General features: G+C 43.9%; 2 protein-coding genes across 3 annotated transcripts; one reads left to right on the top strand and one right to left on the bottom strand.

The window, feature by feature from the left end:
* Window positions 1-121: 121 nt before the first annotated feature.
* Window positions 122-5,130, bottom strand: RPS18 (ribosomal protein S18). Of its 2 annotated transcripts, none has more exons than XM_033098818.1 (6): window positions 5,125-5,130; window positions 4,112-4,210; window positions 742-828; window positions 559-660; window positions 360-451; window positions 122-238 (listed from the first exon to the last, which is right to left on the bottom strand). In XM_033098818.1, the coding sequence occupies exons 1-6, from the start codon at window positions 5,125-5,127 to the stop codon at window positions 163-165; spliced, it is 459 nt and encodes a 152-aa protein (XP_032954709.1). In that variant the 5' UTR covers window positions 5,128-5,130; the 3' UTR covers window positions 122-162. The 2 variants fall into 2 exon arrangements, with proteins under 2 accessions (XP_032954709.1, XP_032954700.1); XM_033098809.1 differs by lacking the exon at window positions 5,125-5,130 and adding an exon at window positions 4,690-4,786.
* VPS52 (VPS52 subunit of GARP complex) lies at window positions 4,876-22,799 on the top strand. Its single transcript, XM_033098781.1, has 20 exons — window positions 4,876-5,197; window positions 6,011-6,095; window positions 6,241-6,293; window positions 6,480-6,555; window positions 6,746-6,813; window positions 7,121-7,296; window positions 7,685-7,835; window positions 8,129-8,229; window positions 8,329-8,461; window positions 8,602-8,659; window positions 8,948-9,081; window positions 9,531-9,686; window positions 10,140-10,258; window positions 10,582-10,705; window positions 10,957-11,052; window positions 11,160-11,267; window positions 11,484-11,549; window positions 21,474-21,585; window positions 21,815-21,933; window positions 22,127-22,799. The coding sequence occupies exons 1-20, from the start codon at window positions 5,108-5,110 to the stop codon at window positions 22,271-22,273; spliced, it is 2,172 nt and encodes a 723-aa protein (XP_032954672.1). The 5' UTR covers window positions 4,876-5,107; the 3' UTR covers window positions 22,274-22,799.
* The last annotated feature ends 96 nt before the right edge of the window (window positions 22,800-22,895 follow it).

The raw sequence follows: 22,895 nt of genomic DNA, 5'->3' as shown, positions 1-22,895 counted from the left end.
CAAACCCTAGGACGTTTGGGCAGCTGTGTGGGGACGTCAGTTGGGGAAATGACCAACAGGGCCCTGCTTGATAAACATTCCCTATCAGTATCCCCATGAAGAAAATCAAAGAAGAAAGCCATAGGTGTATAAACTATTTATTAACAGACAAGGCCTACAGATCTATTTCTTCTTAGACACACCCACAGTGCGGCCTCGGCGGCCGGTGGTCTTGGTGTGCTGGCCTCGAACACGAAGTCTGCAAGTGAGAAAAGAAGGATCACAGGTCATGTGCGTTACAGGAAAGGTTTCAGGAAAAGAGCATGAGAAATCTCTGGGAGTCTAGGGGCAGGAAGGGAGGAGACCCCACCCTGACTCACCCCCAGAAGTGGCGCAGCCCTCTGTGGGCCCGAATTTTCTTCAGTCGCTCCAGGTCTTCACGGAGCTTGTTGTCCAGACCATTGGCCAGGACCTGGATTCAGAAGAGGGTGAAGGATGTTTGTTTTATCCCCCCAACCGCCTATGAGCAATCCTAACTGGCCACCCTGCCTTCCTTTAACCTTTCATCTCAATACACACCTGGCTGTATTTGCCGTCCTTCACATCCTTCTGTCTGTTCAAGAACCAGTCTGGAATCTTGTACTGGCGTGGATTCTGCATAATGGTGATCACACGTTCCACCTGGCAGGCAGGACAAGGGTCAGACCCCGACGGCCCCCTCGGAGGCAGGCCCAGCCCCCCCCCTCCCTTTCCTTGTCCTACCTCATCCTCAGTGAGCTCTCCTGCCCTCTTGGTGAGGTCAATGTCTGCTTTCCTCAACACCACGTGAGCATACCTTCGCCCGACACCCTGAGGAGAGGTTTTGGAATTAGGTCTGTGTGTTTTTTGGTTTTCTTTATAACCCCATTATCCAAAAGGCACACAAAGATAGTCTGCAATAACCTATAACCTATAACCTAGTGCTTTATACATTCCCACATCACCCATGCCTCACCCACTTTTCGGATATGAAGCCTAATCGTTAAGCAGAAAGGAGCAAGTTTTGTTCAGGAGCAGGGCTGGACCAGAGAACTGGGAATAGATAGCCTCTTGAAACCACCATCTTTTCTTTTACATTGCCCAGAAAATACAGTTGTGAATAAATGCTGGCTGTTAAGACACTAGTGGCACCCGAGAACGGCACCTTCTGAGCTCCGCATTGTGGAGGGCAAAGGGCCTGGCCCTCAAAGCAGCAAGATTAGGGTCTTCTGGTTCACAGGGTTCACCAAATGGTAGGTCTGTCAGTTGCCTGCAATCTCTAAAGGTCGTGATTCTTTGGACAGGCCACTGCAGCCCCCTGATCAGTATTCCGAGACCATAAACTCGATTTTGTCAGTACTCAGAAATGACCAGGCCCTAGGGAGCTAACTGCACAAATCAAACTCAAGAAACTAATGCATCCACTGGTGGCTCCCTGACACCTGAGCTCATGAACCAGATCTGGACAGTGATGGTGGGCTGGGTTAGTGTCCTCCCACCACCTTCACCGTCTTTCCATCCAATATCTCAGAATGTGACCTTATTTGAAAATAGAACCTTTGAAAAGATGATCAGTTAGAATGTTATACTGGATTAGGGATGGCTTAATGACTGCTGTCCTTACAAAAGGAGAGGACAAAGACAGAGGGAGGACCATGTGATAAAGGCCAAGACACCCCAGCTATGAGCTATAAGATGCAGCTATTAAGACCAGGAACGCCAAGGAATGCTGGTTACCACCAGAAGACAGGACAGGCAGTAAGATTCCTAGAGCCTTCAGAGGAAGCACGGCCCTGCTAACACCTTGATTTTGGATGTCTGGCCTCCAGAACTGAGAGTATGGTTCTGTTGTTTTAAGTCAAGTCTGTGGTAACCTGTTACAATAGCCCCAGGAAATAAAGGGATGTTATTTCCTCTGTAAGAAAAGGACCTAGGAAACAAATGATCAGGTTGGTTCAGAAGAGATTAGGGTCTAAGCCTCTCAAATTTAAATAAGTGCTGTGCTATGTCTGAGATTTACTTTAAAATATGCGCGGATAGGAAAGTGTAGATTAAAGATTTCTAATTTTTAGCTAGATGATACATCCACCGGGTCTAAATCAATAATTTTCTTTTTTTACTTTTACATGTTTAAAATTTTCCATAATCAAGTTTTTGGAAAGTTGTCAAGCTTTTTTGAAAGCCCTGTTTACTGACTAGGTAATGGCTTGCCAATTTCCTAAGTTTGATCCCCCAGATGCCCCTTTCTCTACCAAGGACACCTCTACTTTCTCCCCCCAGAAGAGTCTACTACAAGGGACCCATACTCATCTTTGTAGTCCAAGGTCCTGGACTACATAATAGAAGAGCTGATACCAACTTAGTATTACTCAGAATTTAGAGCAGTGTCACTCACAGGGGCACTGGCATTTTGGCAGGACAAGCATTCCTTATGTGGGTACTTCCTAGTCATTGTAACCAACTCCAACCTCCCTCCTTCCCATGTTTCCAAATACTCCACAGATGGCCATTATCACTGATTTAGAGGAAGAACAGAAGACCAGCCAGCCTTAAAAGAATAACCACAGCAAAGGTCTACCAGTGGAAACAAAACAATCAGAACTTATTCGAAGGACCTTTATTATCTCTCAACATCCTCTCCTGCTTGTGTCGACTTCCATTCTTCACCCTTCCCTGTCCCATTAACCTTGCTTTCCACTTCTTTAGCCCCATCTTTTGAGGTACCTCTCCCCACACTTGGCCAGCCATTACCCCCTGCAACTTTCCCTATTCTGAATCCTTCACAAAAGACCACCTCCAAGCTTTAGTTCTCTCACCAGAGGAAGAGCTAGCTGCCTTTGCTGGCTCTTAACAAAATCAGCAAAAACCTCAGGACTTATCTATAGGAGTAACCTTTCTCAGTAATAAGAGACTTATCACAATGTTAATTCAGTACCTGAAACTGCTTTGGTTAAATTGTTTTGACCACAAAAGTTGTGACATTTATTTAAAATAACATATAAAACAAATGAATTCTGAAGAGACAGAATTTAACAGAAGTATCCCATGAACCACGATCACCTTTTATATTCATCTCACTTGTCTCATGGCAACCCTTGAAAAAGATGCTGTATTTTAAACTGCCTTACTAGTTTTACAGCATAACAGGAGGAAGCAATCTTCTTATATACCAATGAAGAACAAATCAAAGCTGTGCTTCCTACAGTACAGAATTAAAAATCAAGGGGATATGATGAAGCTAGGATTTAGTTTTGAACGAACAACTTGTCTATATCATAGTTACCTTCAAAATTCTTTCAAGCCCGGCAACAGTATCCCTGGTAACATCCCTTCCCTAACACTGAATGAGCACTTACCATGCACTAGAAGCTGGGACTGTGAGCAAGAGGACTATCCCTGACCCAAATGTGGTAGGAAAGGAAATTATGCAGCCATTTCCATTCCTAATTACACCTATTCAAAACAGCAAAGGAAAAAAAAAGTGTACCCATGTGGAAGGCCAAGAGTTCATTAGGTTGGTGAAAGGAGATACCCAAGCTTGCAGTCACCAACGTATTTCATGTCATGAGCCAGGTACTTGGTTCCTGCTTCAACCAGAAAGGGGCAATGACTTCCACTGCTGGCTTTGGAGTAAATGTCCTGATCATGAAGTGACATCCCTCCCACCTCCCAACTACAGGTTTCTTCACACTTGGAATCTGGTGGCATTTCTACTCACCCCTTAAGATGAACAGTTATCCTATTTACAGGGCTTAGAAATTTCACGGGAAAGGTTGCTGTTATAATGCAGTGAGGGAGGTGGGCAGAAACCAAATCCAGGATGATCTCAAGATGATGGTCCCAGAAAATTCTAGTGAATTCAGGGAGATAACCAAACCCACTGCCCACCCCCCTGGCGAAGTATGCTGGCTTGACCTGAGACCATTCCCTGGCTTTCCTTACTTACCTTCTGGGGTAAATGTGGGAAAGAGTTATGAGTATTAGCGATTCTCTTTTTCACCCAGCAGCTGAAGTGATTTGGTTGGGACTTGTTTCCTCAACCTTGCCTCACTTACAGCTTAAGTCTTTACAACCTAAGTTTCATTTATGCTCTCCACTCCTTACCCTACTTTACCTTAATTGCAGTGATGGCAAAGGCTATTTTCCGCCGCCCATCGATATTGGTGTTGAGTACTCGCAAAATGTGCTGGAACTTCTCAGGGATCACTAGAGACTGATAGAGATTGGGGGAGAAAGCAGACACCGTGAACGACCATCAACTCATAACCTCAAACAGGAACGTTCAACTTGTCACACAGGGAGCAATGGTCCCTCGTCAGGCTTTCACAACACAGCAAACTCCTTAGACCTGCAGACAGCAGGAACATGAAGTGTTTGGACTTGGGGAAATGCAACCTCTGGGAGAGGACAAATCTCCTGCCTTTTCCCAAAAGTACACTCTGAGTGGCGGAGGCCGGAGGTCCCCAAACGCGCCCAAGCCTTTCGCCGTTTTTGAGCGCCCGGGGAGTGACTGTTCCTCTGGCCCCACTCCCCGGAACTGGATGTCTTTAGTCGTTCCTTCCCGGGGCGCGATCCAAGGTTCCACACAGAAAGTTGCAGGCCCCAAACCAGGGTGTTCTCGGTCCGCTGATAGCAGACCTTCCCTGCCCCGGTCCGGATGTCGCCGGATCCCCGGACGGATTCGAGCCTTACCATGGCGGCAGCCCCAGTGGCGGCGTGCAGGCCTCCTGTGGAAAAGAGAGCGGTAGTGACGTAATAGTCTTATATAGTTATCAGGAGGAAGAGGCGGGACTACCTTAGTGAAGCGCTTCCGGAAACAGTTTATGCCCTAGTCCACTAGACTTCTGAGAGTCTAAATTAGTCGTCACAACTTCCGGTTCCGCGTCTATTTACAGTTCGTAAACTTTTGGGGTTAGAGAGCAGCGAAGGTTCCGGGCGAGATTGTGCTTAAGACTTCCATTTCCCATTTGTACTCGAGTGAAGTGGTTAGAGCTTTAACGCAAATATCTGGGAACGATTTCGCGCTGTGCAAGACACTCTAAGACTTGTAGTTCCCTCCGGGAAACGGACTTGCGGCGACTGACAGCTGCCGGAAGTGAGGCTGCGCGGAATGGCTGCCGCTGCCACCATGGCGGCAGCTGCCCGGGAGCTGGTATTGCGGGCCGGGGCTTCAGATGTGGAGGAGGAGGAGGGCCCGCTGGTGAGAACGCCGGGCTGTTTCTCCGGGATTTTGTCCGGTCGTCCTTGCGTCAGAAAGATCTGGGCTGGGTTTTTGCAAGAGTGGGAGCTTGGCTGCTACCGGAGGTCCTCTCCATACCCCTCCCTGGGGCCAGAATGCTGGAAACTCAGCTTCCCAGGACACAATTTCAGTTAACCTCCAGATTATGAGACAGCATAGAAAAGCAGTGCAGTGTGAAGGTTAAGAGTATGGCCTCTGGAGCCCGATTGCCTCTGTTCTAATTCTAGTTCTGCTACTTACATGCTGTGTCCTTGGGCACGTTAACTAGCTTCTCTGTGCCATCGCTTTACATACCTACCTTATAAGGTGAAGAAAATAATAAGACCTACCATATAGGTTGTTGGTTATGAGTCCATGAATGAGTATATTTAAGATGGAACCAGGCCTCCAAGTAACTATTGGGTGTTAGCTGACAGTTCTAGAAAGGCTGGAGCTCCCTAGAGAGATTGTGATATAACACCTAAGATAGCAGGAGTTTGGGGACTCCTAAATTCAACTGCAAGTTCTGCTCTGTCCTCTCCAACTCCTAATTTTTCTCAGTTGGACATCTTCATTCTCTTTGTGGGTTGTATGGCTCCTTGTCGTAGTCCCTACACTTCAGCCCCAAGTAGTAGATTGGGTACAAGGTGAGACTCTTGGAAGTTTTTGACTCAGCACCTATGGCTCCCCAGTAAAAGTTCCCCTCTCCCCCTTGAAGTATTGGCGATTATCCCATTATATTGTGTTCTCCCCCTCTTTCCGTGTATCCTTTCTCATTAATTTATCCCTCTCCAGGGGGGTGGTCCTGGTCTTCAGGAGCCATTGCAGCTTGGAGAGTTGGACATTACCTCTGATGAATTTATCCTGGATGAAGTGGATGGTAAGTGATGGCACTGGATGCAGAGCGTCTATAATCTGAGCGGCATGGGGGCTGGAAGTAATGAGGCAGGGGTTGGTGTGCAGATGTTCAGTGCGGGCAGAGGGCATTATGGAACTGAACCCTTATAATACACTTCTATTTCCAGTTCACATTCAGGCAAATCTGGAGGATGAGTTAGTAAAGGAAGCTCTTAAAACGGTAAGTCTTTCTGCTATACTAATCTGCCACGCCACCCCCTGCCCACACCTTTTTAAAGAAAAAAAAAAGGAAACAGTTTCTTGTACTTATAATGCCACCCTGATGTCTTACCTTCTGGTCCTTCATTGATTCTGTTCCAGTGTCCCTTCACTGTGACTTCCTCCTGACCTGTTTATGTTCTCCCAGGGTGTGGATCTCCGTCACTATTCAAAGCAGGTTGAGCTGGAGCTACAGCAGATTGAACAGAAATCCATTCGAGATTGTATCCTCCAGCAGAGGAAAAGGGTGGTATTATTAAAATGGGGATTTTGTGGAGCATGATGCAGACAGCCTAACTGGGGATGACATCTTCTCTCTGAGGCTTCTGTCACCTCAGGGCGAAATTGAAGAGGTCCTGAAGGCCTGAGGATCTCCATTTTCATGGTGAGCCTCCTTGACTTTCTGTGGGTCAGATATCCAAGAGAGTGAGAACATAGCATCTCTGCACAACCAGATCACAGCCTGCGATGCTGTCCTTGAGGTTAGTAAGCATGACCTGTGATCTCTAATAACCTTGAACCAGATCATGGTCTTTGGTGCCACTCTTTAGGTCATCAACCTTAGGTGGAGACAGTTAGAATCACTTCCAGGATGACCTCAGCAGCCTTTTGTTGTTATAGTTGTAACTAATGTTATTTGCTAGTGACCTTTGGGGTATCTCTTCCCTCATCACCTGCTACCCTCCTGGACTGATAGATACTGGGGACTTCACCAATGTGCTTAGGTGTCCCACGTGTCCCCTACCTACCCTGTGACACTCCAGCAACATCTTCTGCCTTTCCCCCCAGCGCATGGAGCAGATGTTGGGAGCTTTCCAGAGTGACCTGAGCTCCATCAGCTCTGAGATCCGGACACTGCAGGAACAGTCAGGAGCCATGAACATTCGGCTTCGAAACCGCCAGGCAGTTCGGGGGAAACTCGGGGAGCTTGTCGATGGCCTGGTAGTGCCCTCTGCTCTGGTCACGTGAGTTACCAGTTTGAAAGGTCACAATGTCTATAGCAGGTAGATAGGCTGGGGTGACCTAACCTATTTACCACATGGGTTTCCTGACTCCAGGTTATCAAGTGTCATCCAGAAACTGATGGTTGGGTTGACAACTGTTTCTAACCTTGATGCATGCTTTAGGCATCAAAGACTAGGAATCGTCCAGGGTCAGGCATGTAGTGAGGGGGTCCAAGGCTTATGTGGGAAGCGGGGGTCCAGGAATAGAAAACTCTGTATGTATATCCTGACTGTATGGTACAGTGTAAGAAGGGCAAGGGGACAGAGGCTGGATGTAAGTGATATGATTTGGAGTGTAGGGATGTCTGGGTCTCCCTCCTAACCCGTCCCACCCCGTCCTGCTACCCAGGGCAATTCTGGAGGCACCAGTGACAGAGCCCAGGTTCCTGGAACAGCTGCAGGAACTGGATGCCAAGGCAGCTGCAGTCCGAGAGCAGGAGGCCAGAGGCACAGCGGCTTGTGCAGACGTCAGAGGTGTGCTTGACCGGCTCCGGATCAAGGTGAGGGGCGGGGGGATACCCTAGAGACTGCAGAACCAGCCTCCCCAACACCTTCCCCCTGGGTTTTCCTGGCTGAGTTCATTGTAGCCTGTCCCCAAGAACTTCACCCTACCTTTGCCTGGCAGAGCACATCCTCACATCTCTGGGCTCCCCTGAGAATCTTTAAAAAAACACTGAAGAGGTATTCTCCACCATTCCTCTTCCTACATTTAAGAGCTGTCACTTCCCCTAATGCCTCCCAAACAGTAAGAAGGTTGCAGCCTCATGCCCTGTGTTTGCTCCCCCATGTCTAGGCAGTGACGAAGATCCGAGAGTTCATCCTTCAGAAGATTTATTCCTTCAGAAAACCAATGACCAACTATCAGATCCCCCAGACGGCCCTGCTGAAGTACAGGTCACCATGGGAAGGATGGCCTCTGAGCTTTGAGCAGCCACGTGTGGTGTCTGGCTCCTTAGGTAGGCAGAGAAACTGACAGGTCCCTGGCCCTTCCAGGTTCTTCTATCAGTTCCTGCTGGGCAATGAAAGAGCAACAGCGAAGGAGATCAGGGATGAATATGTGGAGACGCTGAGCAAGATGTACCTATCCTACTACCGCTCTTACCTGGGACGGCTCATGAAGGTGCAGGTGAGACCAAGGAGGGAGAGGCATAGCTGAGCACCTGGGCTGGGAGGAGGGGCTACGCTGGGCAAGGGGAGCAGTGGGAAAACAGTGTTCCATCGTGCTGTGGGGAGAGGTGGTTACCAGTTCTCTTCTTGTTTCTCTAGTATGAGGAAGTCGCTGAGAAAGACGATCTAATGGGCGTGGAAGATACAGCAAAGAAAGATATCCTAGAGCCTCCAAGACGCTGCTGCTTACCTTTTTCTGTGGGACCAACACCTTTGAGAATGGGATGAAGGCTATGGCCGTGCTCCCCAGAAAAAAGCGTTTTGACACTTAGTTTTGCCTGTGATGTCAGAGGTGTAGAGGCTCCCTGAAGCCCATTCACAGGTATTAGGTGAAGTAGGAAAGGGGTACCAGGCTGTCCGGCTGCTGGAGGCTCCAGAGGTACTGAATTTTTGATCTTCAGTCACAGCTATGCACTTACTGTTTTCCCTAACTCTGACCCTTCACGATTCTTTTCAAAGCCATCCCTGCGCAGCAGAAACACCATCTTCACCCTGGGGACCCGTGGCTCTGTCATCTCCCCCACTGAACTGGAGGCCCCCATCCTGGTGCCCCACACTGCCCAGCGGGGAGAACAGAGGGTAGGAGGAGGAACAAACTTCAGTCATGAGGGGGATGCTGAGCGTGGGTGGGAAAGCCAGACCGTCCCACTCCCAGGCCCCTGTGAGTCCCCTGAGACCTGGGAGTGGCCTTTTCCAGTCTGTCTCCCTAGTGTTCTGTGCTGTGGAGAGGGTTGGGACCGTTGACGTAAGGGCACGTAGCGGGGAGAGACGGGCTGAGCAGAGTGACATGTCGTGAGGCAGTTCTGGAGGTGTATGCAGGGGTAGCAACAGCAGGTGGGGCGGGCTTTTCTCTTGTACCCCTTCTCTCCCCCCATTTCCGTACCCATTCAGGATGCTCTTTCACAGCCTGGACTTGGGTTAGATGGGAAGGGTCTCAACACCCACGTTTGCCGATTTCCCAGCCATATCCATGGGGAGTCAGTGTCGGGGTCCATCCCTCTGTCTCTCTTCTTTACCCCCCATCCTAGTATCCGTTTGAGGCCCTCTTCCGCAGCCAGCACTATGCCCTCCTAGACAATTCCTGCCGGGAATATCTTTTCATCTGTGAATTCTTTGTTGTGTCTGGCCCGGCCGCACTCGACCTCTTCCATGCTGTCATGCACCGTACGCTCACCATGACTTTGGTAAGACCCCCAGCTCCTGTGCTTAGACCCCGTGTCCCCGGTCCCCTTGGCACTGTAGGAAGCTCATAGCTCTGGTGGTATTGAAACCAGGACACCCTCATTCTAAAATGTCCAAGCCTCATGCTCACAGATGACTCCCCACGAAACCCTCAAAGCTTGGGGTCCCCAAGGCTGCCCCTGCTGCTGATCCACACCTAGACAATAGCACCTGAAAACTGAGGGGCCCCTAAACCTTGGGGCTCAGTCCTGAATTCTGCTGTGATCATAGATCCTGGTGAGCAAAGCGTCTTGACCACCTGAGTGGCCAGCGCACAGGGAAGGAGGGGGCATTTCCCTTTTAGATTTCTCTCTCCCCTCCCTCCTTCCCAGTGCTACATCCCAAAGGAGCACATTTGTCTTTCCACTGGGAAGGACAAAGTAACACCCAACCCTCTGCCTGTTCCTGAATCACAGAAGCACCTGGAGTCCTATCTCACTGACTGCTACGATGCCATCGCTGTTTTTCTCTGTATCCACATCGTTCTCCGGTTCCGCAACATTGCAGCAAAGAGGGATGTTCCCGCCCTGGACAGGTCACTGAGTCCTGGTCCCTGATGGCCTGCTGGCCTTGAACTCTTGCTCTTACATGACCCTGCCCCGATCCTTGGGCTCCTACTGTCTTTTTGACCCTGTCCCCATTCATCTACCTGGAGGCAGTGCTGGTGCTGCCCACGCACCTCTCACACTCAGTGCTAGCACCTCCCGCCATCCGTGGTTAATCTGAAGGATGCCCCAGTGTTGGGCAGGTTTCCCACACACAGGCCCTAACCTAACAGCAAGAGCCACCCCTCGCAGTCCCCACCCCAGACCCTGACCTTCCTGGCCAACTGACCACTGACGCTGGTTGAGTCCACAGGTACTGGGAACAGGTGCTTGCCTTATTGTGGCCACGGTTTGAGCTCATCCTGGAGATGAATGTCCAGAGTGTTCGAAGCACTGACCCTCAGCGCCTCGGGGGACTGGATACTCGGCCCCACTATGTGAGGAAGGGCAGCGCTCTGGGATTTACTGGGGAGAGGGGCCAGGTTCACGGGTGTGTTGGGCCTGGTGGGATGTTTAGCCCCACTGTGAGGGGCAGCCTGGAGTGGTACACTCGGGTCGGGCCCTGTTTGTGGAGTTGAGGGCAGGAGTCCCACGGGTTGGTCGGCCCGCGCGCGGCAGCGGTGCTGGGCGGCTGTGCTCGCTGGGCCACAGCTTTGGTGTGGTTTTTCTTCCGCCTCCTTTCTCCCAGATCACACGCCGATACGCAGAGTTCTCCTCTGCGCTTGTCAGCATCAACCAGACCATTCCTAGTGAACGGACGCTGCACCTGCTGGGGCAGCTCCAGGTGAGGGGCGTGGGCGGGCGGCCCACAGCCGGGCTGCCGGGCGGGCTGCGCTGTGAAGCGCGGCAGTGCCCTTCCCTGCCTGTCTCTCCGCCTTTCGGCCTTTGCAGGTGGAAGTGGAGAACTTTGTCCTCCGCGTGGCCGCTGAGTTCTCCTCAAGGAAGGAGCAGCTTGTGTTTCTGATCAACAATTACGACATGATGCTGGGTGTGCTGATGGTAACGCACCCCTTCCTCCCTTTGCCTACCGGAGAATTCGGGTCCCCCACTGCTCTGCGGGCTCTGAGGGCAGGGTTTATGTGGGTCCGTTCGGTGGTTTGTTCTGGAGACCGGCACAATGTCTGGCTAAGTACGGTAAATGTGGAGGCAAGGGGATATCCTGAAGTGAGGGGCGGCGTCTCCCCAAACTTGAGTTTTCCCTTTGTTTTCCCTTAGGAGCGGGCTGCCGATGACAGCAAAGAGGTGGAGAGTTTCCAGCAGCTGCTCAATGCTCGGACACAGGTAGGGTGTGGGGAAAAGGAAAGGGGCAGTCTTGTGTGCTGTTTTCAGTTCGGTGCGCGTGTGTGTGCCTGTGGTCTCCAGGTACATAGAATTGGAATTATAACTCTTGGTTCACAACAGGCTGTCGTTATTGGTCTATTTTATTTTATTTTGTGTTTTTTAAAATTATATAAACATCCATGAATCCACAACACACCTTGACAATAAACAAGATCAAAGTATGAATTCCTCCTCACTCCATCTCTCCGCCTCTCACATGGAGGCACCTGTTGACCTAAATACTGTGTTTATCATCCTTTTAATAAAATGTGTAAGTATACCAAAACAGTAATTGTTTAGTTTTGTTGGTGAGTGTCATAAAAGCAGAATCACAGGATTTTTCATGCATAATTTTTCTAATATTGTTATGTTATTTATTACATATGGCTGCACTCATTCTTTTTCACTATTGTATAACATTACTATGTGACATTTGGATTATTTCCATTTTTTTGCTACTGTGAGCATTATTTTACGAACAGTTAGGTCTTTTAGTGCACATAGAAATAGGTAAGTTTTCTCAAAAGTTTCTCCTGGCAATAGGGGCAGGCTTGCACACAATATAGGGTATGCCAGTATTCAACTTTATGAGATGATGCCAAATTGTGTTCCTAAGTGGATGTACCAATTTATTCCTCACCTGTAATATGTAAGAATTCTCAGTGAGCCATATTTTCTCCAACGCATGGTATTATCAGACTATCTTTACTTTTCTGGTAGATACTCGTTGGGGTCTTGATGTGCATTTTTCTGATTACTAATGAGATTGAGCATCATTTCAAATACTAAGTAGCCATACAAATTTTTCTTTTCTGTAAAATGTCTGTCATGGCATTTGACATTTTAAAAATTGGGTCGCTTGTGGTTTTTTTTATTTATGAGGGTTCTTTATATATTCTATATACTAATCTTTTATTGATTATTTAGGTTGCAGGGATCTTTCATTATGTGTTTTATCTCTGTTTTATGTTGTCGTTTGAGGAACAGAAATTCCTAGTTGTAATATGATTGAATTTATAAATCTTTTCTTTATTTTTGTATCTTGTTTAAGAAATCCCTTATTCCTCCAAGGTCAGAAAAATATTATACTCCATTTTCTTCTTAATATTGTAGAATGTTGCTTTTTTACTTCTAAGTCATAAATTTACCTAGAATTGATTTTTGTGTATGATGTGAGGGAGGAATCGAATTTAATGGTTTCTATGTGGATAACGATTGGCTCAGAACCATTTATGGAAACTGTCTTTCCCTGCTTGATGGGCAGTACTGTCTGTGTCACACAGCAAAACTCCACAGAGATGTGCATCTCGCCTTTATTTTGTGCCAGTGATCAATTTGTGTGCCCTGCAGTACAGTTTTTTAAGGAGGGCGCAGCTCAAAGTGGCCCACGCAGGGATCGAACTGGCAACCTGGGTGTTAGGAGCACTGCGCTCTAACCAACTGAGCTAACTGACCGTCCCACAATACAGTTTTAATTACTATGCTTTATAGGGCACATTCTCCTGCCTTCTTTTTCATCAGTATCTTGAGTCTTATTGGCCTTTTGATTTTCCCTATAAATTTTACAATCAGCTTTTAAATTTTCACATCCATAAAACCTATTAAGGATTGTGATTGGAATTGCTGCATTGATTGATTTAGATCAGTTTGAAAGAATTGACACTTTATGACACTGACACTTCCTGTCCTTTTTTAAAGATATTCTTTAATGTCTTTTGACAATCTTTTATAATTTTCAGCACAAAGACATTGCAAATCTTTTGTTAGAGTTATTCCTAGGTAGGTATAATATGTAGATTTAGTCCTACTAGGAATAAATAAATTCTTTCTAATCCTTCGCCTTCAATTTCTTCCATCTTTGGTCTCTTACTTTTCTGGCTAGGACCTCTATGACAATGTCGGATAATTGAATAGAAGGGTAATAGGGAGAACCCTTTTCCTGTTCCTGATTGTAAAATGAATGCTTTCATCACTTCCCCATTAGGAGTACTGTAGTTGTAGGATCTTGTAGATGCCCTTTATCAGGTTAAGAAAATTCCTTTTAATCTCTAGGTGCTAGGAGTTATTATTGTAGTTATTACTATTAGGAATAAATCTACATTTATTTACGAATAATACTAGGAATAATGATTATAGTTCTTTCTCTCTAATTAGACTTTTTACACTATTTTTGAATTTGTTCTTTAAACCGTTATTATCTTTTTTAAATTTTTATTGTTTAATTTTTCAATTACTGTTGACATTCAATATTATTTTATATTAGTTTCAGGTGTATAGCGTAATGGTTAAACATTTATATAATTTACGAAGTAATTCCCCCAATAAGTCTAGTATCTAACTGGCACCATGTGTAGTTATTACTATTTTATTGACTATATTCCGTATGCTGTACTTTACTTCCCTGTGACTATTTTATATAACTGTGATCTTTTGAAAAAGAAATTTTCTTGTTTGAATTGGTGTATAGAAATGCTCTTGATTTTTGTATATTGACCACATAGCCAGCCACCTTCCTAAATTATTATTTCTAATAGTATTTCTGGATATTTGAATGTGTGTGTTTCTATGTAGGCATTCATCATCTATGAATTATGTCAGTTTTAGTTCTTTCTTTCAAATCCTTATGTTTTTCATTTCTATGTCCTTATTCTCTTACTACACTAGTACCTCCAGTAGAAAGATAAATAATTGACTAAAAGTGGTGATAGTGAGAACCCTATCTTTTCCTAATTTTAAAAGGGATGATTTAATCGTTTCCCATTAAGAGTAATGTTGTAGATTTTCTTATAGATACCTTTTGTCCAGTTATGAAAATTCCTTTCAATCCCTCCTATGCCAAGAGTTAAACTATTTTTTTTAATCATGAATGGGTATTGAACTTTTAGTCAAGAGTGTATGCTTTTTCTGCAACTGTTGGAAGTATTTTTTTAATCTATTATATGGTATATGACATTTGTAGATTTTAGAATGTTAAACCATTCTGGGTTTGGTCTAATTCACTTAGAATGTTTGCTCTGTGCATAGGTGAGATTGGCCTGTGATTTTCTTTTCTTGTACTGTCCTTGTGTAGTTTTGCTACCAAAGTCATAGTGGATTGATAGAAGGAGGTGGGAGGAACTGTTTCTTCTTTTCTTTTTTTATTCTGAGAGAATTTGAAATGATCTCTTCCTTGAAAGTTTCATAGAACTTGCCAGCAAAAGCATCTGGGAAGATCTAAAACTATGAAATTCTGTCTCAGTACTCCTTTTTTTTTTAATTCAGTAGGTTCGAATAGGTAACATTTTTGTTGTCATTCAGTTCTAAGAATGTTTATATTTCAATTATTTCTTCTTTGATCCGTGAGATTTTTGGAGGAGTGTTTTTAAATTTCCAAAAAGTAGTTTTCTTATTTATCTTTTTGTTATTAATGTCTAAATTGCATTGTGGATGGAGAATGTCTTTTTTTGGGACCGATTCTTTGAAATTTAGATTTGCTGTGGCCTGGTACATGATCAACTTTTGTGTGTTTGAGAAGAATCTGTGTTCTTTAATTGTCAGGTGTGGTGATCCAGCTTTTTTATTGTGTTATTCACATCATCTATATCTTCATTGATTATTTTTTTGCCTACTATCAGTTATTGAGAGAGATGTTTTGAAATTCATAGATTTGTCACTTTTCCCTGCAATTCTATCAGATTTTGCTTTATATAGTTGCAGCTTAGTTTACCTAAATTCTTAAAAGTTTAGAATCGGTGGCTCTTACTGGTGACTTGAAGTATTTGACGCTGTATAATGACCCACCTTAGCCCTAATAATTTTGTCTTAAAGCCTATTACGTCTGATATTAACATAGCTCTGCCAACTTTATTTTGGTTAATATTTGCCTGTTTATTTCCATTCTTTTACTTTCAGAATTTTAAGTTTTCACTTTTTAAATATTTTGTAAATAGCACATAGCTTGAATTTTTTAAAAAATCCAATTGAATTATCTCTGCCTTTTATAATTTTAATCCATTTATATTTGTTATGATTAATGTTACATTTGGACTTGTTTCTACCATCTTTCATTTTCTGTTTGCCTTGTGTCATTTGTGCTTCTTGCCTTTATTTTTTTTACTACATTATTTTTCTCTCTAATTGTTTGGATTTTTGTACTCCCTTCTTTTAGAACTTATCCTTTAAATTTTACATTGCATATTTAGCTTAACATCTAAACTTAATATTTAACCCCTCTTCTCAAACAACATATGAACTTTAAAACATGTTAAATGCTTTAATGCTCCTGTCACTCCTCCTTCTTCCTTTCATGCTAATTATTGACCAGCATTTTATTTCGGTCCTATTTCACTTGTTGCCATTTTATAGCGATACTTTTTATTTCAATTTCCATGAATGTTTCTCGGTTTATTTGCTCACCATTCCTTTTTAAAACTCAGATGATCTTTTTAGGATCTTTTTGGGGATCATTTTCCTTCTTCTTGAAGCAACTTTTTTAGAAATTCCTTTGTGAAAATTTATTGGTAGTAAACCTCGTTTTTGTTTTTATATAAATGTCAGGAAAATATAGTTTTGCTGGCTTACTGTCAAATTTTAAGTTGACAGTTATTTTCTGTCAACATTTAGAGGATGATTTTCCACTTTTAGCTTAAATTATTGCTGTGGAGAAGTCTGCTGGTCTAATTATTGTCCTTTTGAGGGCAGTCTATTCTCTGTTACTGCTCTTAGAGTCCCTTTTTCTCTTAGTATTCTGAAGTCTAGATGTGGATTATCTCTTTAGTTATATTTTGGTATCTTGTGTTTCTTGGGTCTTTGAATCAATTTTTTCATTAATTTGGGAAAATTCACAGTGAGTATCTTTTGAAACATTGCTTTTCCTCCATTCTTTCTTCTTTTGGGGTCTGATTAGTTGTAGTTTAAACTTTCCCATTCTGTTCTCTCTTTTTAGTAAAATAAACATGTCAGGACAAAGGAAACCATTGTCCTCACCTGCCCAGTTAAAGAACGGGCAGCTCTACCTTCAGAAGTGCAATTTGCTAGATCCTCTGGTCCAGGAGATGCACTTAAACCAGTGGGCTCTGCTGAGAGCAGCCAAGCTGCCCTGGAATTTGCCAGGGTGGGGAGCCAGCTGTCATCGGTGCTCCCCGTCCTTTTTGTGGGCTGCTGCTCGGGCTGCATATTGTGTGGGAAGGATTGCTAGCTAAAGCCCAGTGTGCACTGTTCCCCTCTGGCCGCTCTTCTGCTATGAGGACATTCTCTTTTGCTGGACAGAGAGCTTAAAGTTTAGGCCAAGTCTAGACCAGTGTTGTCCAATAGAAATATAATGCACAATATGAGTCACTTAAGTAATTAAAAATTTTCTAGTAGCTACATTTTTTCTTAACTTTAAAAAAAAAATTTATTTAAGTGTGTTTTTCCAGAACCCATCAGTTCCAGGTCAAGTAGTTGTTGAGGGCGCAGCTCACAATGGCCCACGTGGGGATCAAAGTGGCAACCTTGTTGTTAAAGCACAACGCTCTAACCAACTGAGCTAACTGGCCGCCCCTCTAACCAACTGAGCTAACTGGCCGCCCCTCTGGTAGCTACATTTTAAACATGAAAAAGAAACAGGTGAAAAGAATTTAATAATATATTTTATTTAAACCACTATATCAAAAATATCATTTCAACAAATAATCAACAAAAAAATGAGTAATGATTTATTAAAAATTTTTTTCCCATATGAAGTTTCTGAAGCCTGGTGTGTATGTTATGCTTATTGCACATTTCAGTTAGGATGAACCACGTTTCGAGTGATCAGTAGCTCATGTGACTCATGGCTACCGTGCTAGGACAGCCCATCTCTGTTAGCTGAACTTCCCTTTGCACTCCACTCTCTGGGCCCCCACTGTTATGTTGTTAAGAGCATGTATACCGTAGGTTATTGCATTTAGGCAATTGTAATAGGCTGCATTTGGTTGTTCAATCTTTTTAAAAATTTTATCAAATTTATTGGAGTGAGATTGGTTAATAAAATTGTATAGATTTCAAGCATACAATTTTATAATACATCATCTGTATATTGCATTGTGTGTTCACCACCCAGAGTCAGTTCTCCTTCCATCACCATATATTTGACCCCCTTTTCCCTCTTCTATCTCCCCTCACCCCCGTTTCCGTTCGGTAACCACTATACTGTTGTCTGTGTCTATGAGTTTTTGTTGGTTTATTTGTTTTGTTCATTTGTTGCTTTCAGTTTTATATCCCACATATGAGTGAAATCATATGGTTCTCGACTTTTCCTGTCTAACTTATTTCACTTAGCATAATGATCTCAAGACCCATCCGTGTTGTTGCAAATAGCATTATTTCATCTTTTTAAATGGCTGAGTAGTAGTCCATTGTATATAGCCCACATCTTCTTTATCCAATCATTTATCGAAGGACACTTCAGTTGTTTCAATGTCTTGGCCGCCGTGAATAATGTTGCAATGATCATAAGGGAACATACAACTTTATGAATAAATGTTTTCAAAATTTTCAGGTAGATACCCAGAAGAGGGATTGCTGGGTCGTATGATAATTCTGTTCATAATTTTTTGAGAAACCTCCATACTATTTTCCATAGTGACTGTACCAGTTTACATTCCCACCAGCAGTGTATGAGGGTTTCCTTTTCTCCACAGCCTCTCCAACACTTCTAATTACTTGTCTTGTTGATGACAGCCATTCTAACAGGTGTGAGGTGGTATCTCATTGTGGTTTTGATTTGTGTTTCCCTAATAGCTAGTGAAGTTAAGCATCTTTTCATATATTTGTATGTCTTCTTGGGAAAAGTGTCTGTTCAGGTCCTCTGCCCATTTTTAAATTGGATCGTTTTGTTGTTGTTGTTGAGTTGTATGAGTTCTTTATATATTTTGAATATTAGCCCCATCTCAGAGGTGTTTGCAAATATTTTCTCCCTTTCGTTTGGTTGCCTCTTTATTTTGTTGATGGTTGTTTGTTTTTTTTTGTTTTTTTGTTTTGTTTTTTTTTGCTGTGCAGAAGCTTTTTAGTTTGATACAGTCCCGTTCATTTATTTTTGCTTTTACTTCCCTTGCCTTAGAGGTCAAATTCATAAAATGCTCTGTAAGACCAAAGCAATATACAGCTTTAATGAATCCCCATCAAAATCCCAATAGCATCGTTTAAAGAAATAGAACAAAAAAATCATCAGATTTGTATGGAACCACAAAAAGACCCCAAGTAGCCAAAGCAGTCCTGAGAGAAAGGAACAAGACTGAAGGTATCACACTCCCTGAATTCAATTTATACTTCAAAGTGGTAATAGTAAAAACAGCGTGGTATTGGCAGAAAAACAGACACACAGAGCAATGGAACAGGATTCCGAACCAGAAATAAACCCACATGTATATGGGCAAATAATTTTCAACAAAGGAGCCAGAAACATACAATGGAAAAAAGAAAACCTTTTCAATAAATGGTGCTGGCAAAAATTGGAAAGCCACTTGCAAAAGAATGAAACTAGATTGCCATCTGTCACCATATACCAAAATTAACGCAAAATGGATCTAAATATAAGACCTAAATATGGACCTAAATATAAGACCTGAAACAATAAAATACATAGAAGAAAGCATAGGTACTAAATTTACAGTTGTTTAATCTTTATCCAAAATCACATCACATAAAAATGCCTTGTTTATAGAAAGATCATTCTTGGGGATGTCTCCCTAGTCTCATATTAGTTAACCTCAGTGGAAATAAGTGGATTTGTTATGGGAAGAGTAGAAAAAGATTGTGTATTTAAATGGAAGTAGTTTATTCATTTATTTTTTTTTAAAGTTTTGCCTTTTCCAGAATGTCATAGAGTTGGAATCCTAACAGTATGTAGCCTTTTTTTTTTTTTTAAATTTTATTGGGGAATATTGGTGAACATGTATTTTTCCAGGGCCCATCAGCTCCAAGTCATTGTCCTTCAATCTAGTTGTGGAGGGTGCAGCTCAGCTCCAAGTCCAGTCACCGTTTTCAATTTTAGTTGCAGGGGGCGAGCCCACCACCCCATGCCGGAATTGAACCGGCAACCTTGTTGTTCAGAGCTCGTGCTCTAACCAACTGAGCCATTCGGTTGCCCCTCCGGCAGCTCAGTGGCAGCTCGTTGTCTTCCGTCTAGTTGTGGAGGGCGCAGCTTGCCCCATGTGGGAATCAAACCGGCAACCCTGTTGTTCAGAGCTCGTGCTCTAACCAACTGAGCCATCCGGCTGCCCCTGGAAGACTTTATTTTTAAGTGGAATAAAAGTTTCACTTTTACTCTACCAGATATTACTATCTGGGTTGGGGTTTTTTTGTTTTTGTGTTTGTTTTTGTTTTAATTCCCCTCTTCCATTAAAAAAAAAAAAAGTTTGCTTTTTATTGTGGGAAATTTCAAATGTATTTGCTAATATAGAGAATAGCACAGTGAACCCCTGGTACCATCAGAAATCAAAGTTTTGTTTCATCTCTGTATTAACACCCATTGCTCATCCTCTTCCCGTGCCCTCTCCTCCCAGCTCTTGAATTAAATCCTATACATTATCATCACTTCATCTGTATCAGAATGTGTTTTATAAACCACAATGTTATCACACTTAAAAAAAATTATTACATTTAAAAGCTAGTGTTCAAATTCCCCCAGTTATGATTGGTTTTTAGGTTTCAAATCAGGACCCATATGCAGTCCGTACGTATGTCTCTTTAATCTGTAGATTTCTCTAAATTTATTTGTGGAAGAAACTGAGTCACTGAGTCATGTGTCATGCAGGATGATGTAGATGATTGCATTTCCTGATGTGGGTCAACAGTTCCTCTTTTCCCATAAATGTGTAGTTAAATGGAAAGGCTTGGTCAGATTCCAATTGGAATTTTTTTGCAAGGATATTTGAGAGGTAGTGGTATGTACTTCCATCAGGGCACATAATATCTTTTTGGCTCACTTTTTGTCAGTAGCCATCAATGATCACTGCCTTAGATCCATTAATTAGATTTCTATACCTCTCAGTGTCTCAAAATTTTCCGTCTCCTCTGTGCTGCATTCTGAGTCATTTCTTCAATTACAATTCCCTTATCATTACAATTCGCTGTATCATTCTTCAGGTATTTCTAAAATGCTATTTAGCCTGTTAACTTTTGAAAAATTTAAACATTTTTTACTTTTAAACCATTTCTAAAAAATTCCATTTCAAGTCTCTCTATTCCTAATCTTGTTAATTGGTCATGTTTGTGTCTGTATCTTTAACTTCTTTGAACATTTCATAAAGAACCTGCAACTGCTGTGTATCTGGCAGTCCTAATGTTGGCAGTTTTTGGAGGTCTAAGTCCATTGCTTATTGTCTATACTGACTCATTACTTTCTTATGTGTCTGGTAATCTTTGAGTTCATTGATTGATCTTAATCGGGGAGTCACATAGGCCAAAATTGGGAGTGAGAGGATTTGCCTCTGCTTTTGCAACAGCTGAAAGATGCATCCACCTGGGTCTGCCTCAGCACTTCTTTGTGGCTCTCACGAGAGACCCAGGCTCAGCTTCCCCGCTCGAGGCTGGCCTCAGGCTCAGTTTCTAGATGGCAGTGTTGCCATGGCCATTTGCCTTCTGGTAGCTCTGCCTCTCCCAGTGCCCATTCCTCTGGTTCCAGCCCTGACTCCAGTTTCTTATTGCTCTGCTCTCAGTTCAAGTTTGGTTTCTGTTTTGTTTTTTTGTTTTTTGTTTTTGAGGAGGGGGATCCTTAAAGATTTCCCTAACCTCTTGTGGGACCAGCAGTTTCTTAAACTGTATGACCTTTCCAGAGCTGAGCTGTTCTACTGTGGGAATGTTCTAAGGACTTAGTTGGTTATGATGCCAGAATTGGGAAAATCTGCTGACACCAGAACACTCTGTGTGTGTGTGTTTCTCCAGGAATTCATTGAAGAGTTGCTGTCTCCGCCTTTTGGGGGTCTGGTGGCATTTGTGAAGGAGGCTGAGGCTTTGATTGAGCGTGGACAGGCTGAGCGACTTCGAGGGGAAGAAGGTATGAGGATGGTGTGGTCGTGATGGGGTCAGTGGTAAGGTGACTGGAAAAGAAGAATGAGAGGATGTGGATTACATGGGGACAAAGTAGAGCAGGAAAGAATGGGTTGGGAGAACAGAAAAGAGGCATTGGATGGTGAGGATGGATGTGCCTCGGGGAGGACTTCGTGGGGCGGAAGATCACTTAGCCTAGTCCCTGTCTGACACTGTCTCTTTCCTCCTGCCATCAGCCCGGGTTACTCAGCTGATCCGTGGCTTTGGTAGTTCCTGGAAATCATCAGTGGAGTCTCTGAGTCAGGATGTAATGCGGAGTTTCACCAACTTCAGAAATGGAACTAGTATCATCCAGGTGACCTGCAACTCCCAGCTGCCCCTACTCCCATCACTATTTTTTGCCCCTCTTTTCCCTGGGTTCAGTTGAAGACCCTTGATATTCCATTACCAGCTGTGCCCCAAATTCTGGATGAGCCCTAACCTGATTCTTAATCATCTTCCTTAGCACTACCCCACAGTCTGACCCCTCCTTGACTTTCTCTGACCAGGGAGCATTGACCCAGCTGATCCAGCTCTATCATCGCTTCCACCGAGTGCTGTCTCAGCCCCAGCTCCGAGCTCTCCCTGCCCGGGCTGAACTTATCAACATTCACCACCTTATGGTGGAGCTCAAGAAGCACAAGCCCAACTTCTGATGTGCCGGACCGTGGGATCTACCAGGGACTCCTATACCCCATCTCAAACCCTTCCAGTTCTCCCTTTGACTTGCCCCACTCTGCCTTCATTCCCAGGACCTTGCCTCAGGTGGGTAAGCTGGGTCCCCTTAGCTTTCTGAATCTCCCAGTATCTTCGGGTTTCCCAGGACCACCCGCCCCTGGGCTTCCAAACTGACCTTTATCATTTTCCCAATTTTGTCACCTCTTCCCCCCAAAAAAAACCCCCAAAACCAAGGCTCTATTCTCTTCCTCCAGTAAAACCTTCACTGCCTCAATCTCTGGTTCACTCAACTGTTGTCACTATGTCCCGAGGTGTGAAGCCTCAACTCTTGGAATTGGTGGCAAAGGGAGACTCTCTCCAAGTCATTTGTTTCCCCAAAGTGATGTCTGTAGCTTTTTGACCTAAGATCTCAGCAACTTGAACACTAACCAGTCCCCCTCCTGGCTTGAGAGGTACTCCAAGGTCAGTCTGCAGAACAATAAATATTTAATATGACATAATACTCTTCTCCCATTTCCTTTCTCCTTCCTCCTGGGGCCTTCAAGTAGCCCCATCTCTGCTTCAGGGTCACCTTCCCTCTCTATTTCCTGGGCTTACATC

Source organism: Rhinolophus ferrumequinum, chromosome 3 (assembly GCF_004115265.2).
Source record: "Rhinolophus ferrumequinum isolate MPI-CBG mRhiFer1 chromosome 3, mRhiFer1_v1.p, whole genome shotgun sequence".
In the NCBI taxonomy this organism is placed as follows: domain Eukaryota; kingdom Metazoa; phylum Chordata; class Mammalia; order Chiroptera; family Rhinolophidae; genus Rhinolophus; species Rhinolophus ferrumequinum.
This window is presented reverse-complemented; position numbering and strand designations above follow the sequence as displayed.

Excerpts from the sequence above, each read along its gene's own strand:
- RPS18 (XM_033098818.1), bottom strand. Across the intron at positions 829-4,111 it reads TTGCCATCACTGCAATTAAG|GGTGTCGGGCGAAGGTATGC; the intron begins GTAAAGTAGGGT and ends ACCTCTCCTCAG. Across the intron at positions 452-558 it reads AGGACGGCAAATACAGCCAG|GTCCTGGCCAATGGTCTGGA; the intron begins GTGTGTATTGAG and ends TTCTGAATCCAG.
- VPS52 (XM_033098781.1), top strand. The coding sequence starts at position 5,108 with ATGGCTGCCGCTGCCACCATGGCGGCAGCTGCCCGGGAGCTGGTATTG. Across the intron at positions 8,660-8,947 it reads GGAAGATACAGCAAAGAAAG|GATTCTTTTCAAAGCCATCC; the intron begins ATATCCTAGAGC and ends CTGACCCTTCAC. Across the intron at positions 21,934-22,126 it reads ATGGAACTAGTATCATCCAG|GGAGCATTGACCCAGCTGAT; the intron begins GTGACCTGCAAC and ends TTCTCTGACCAG.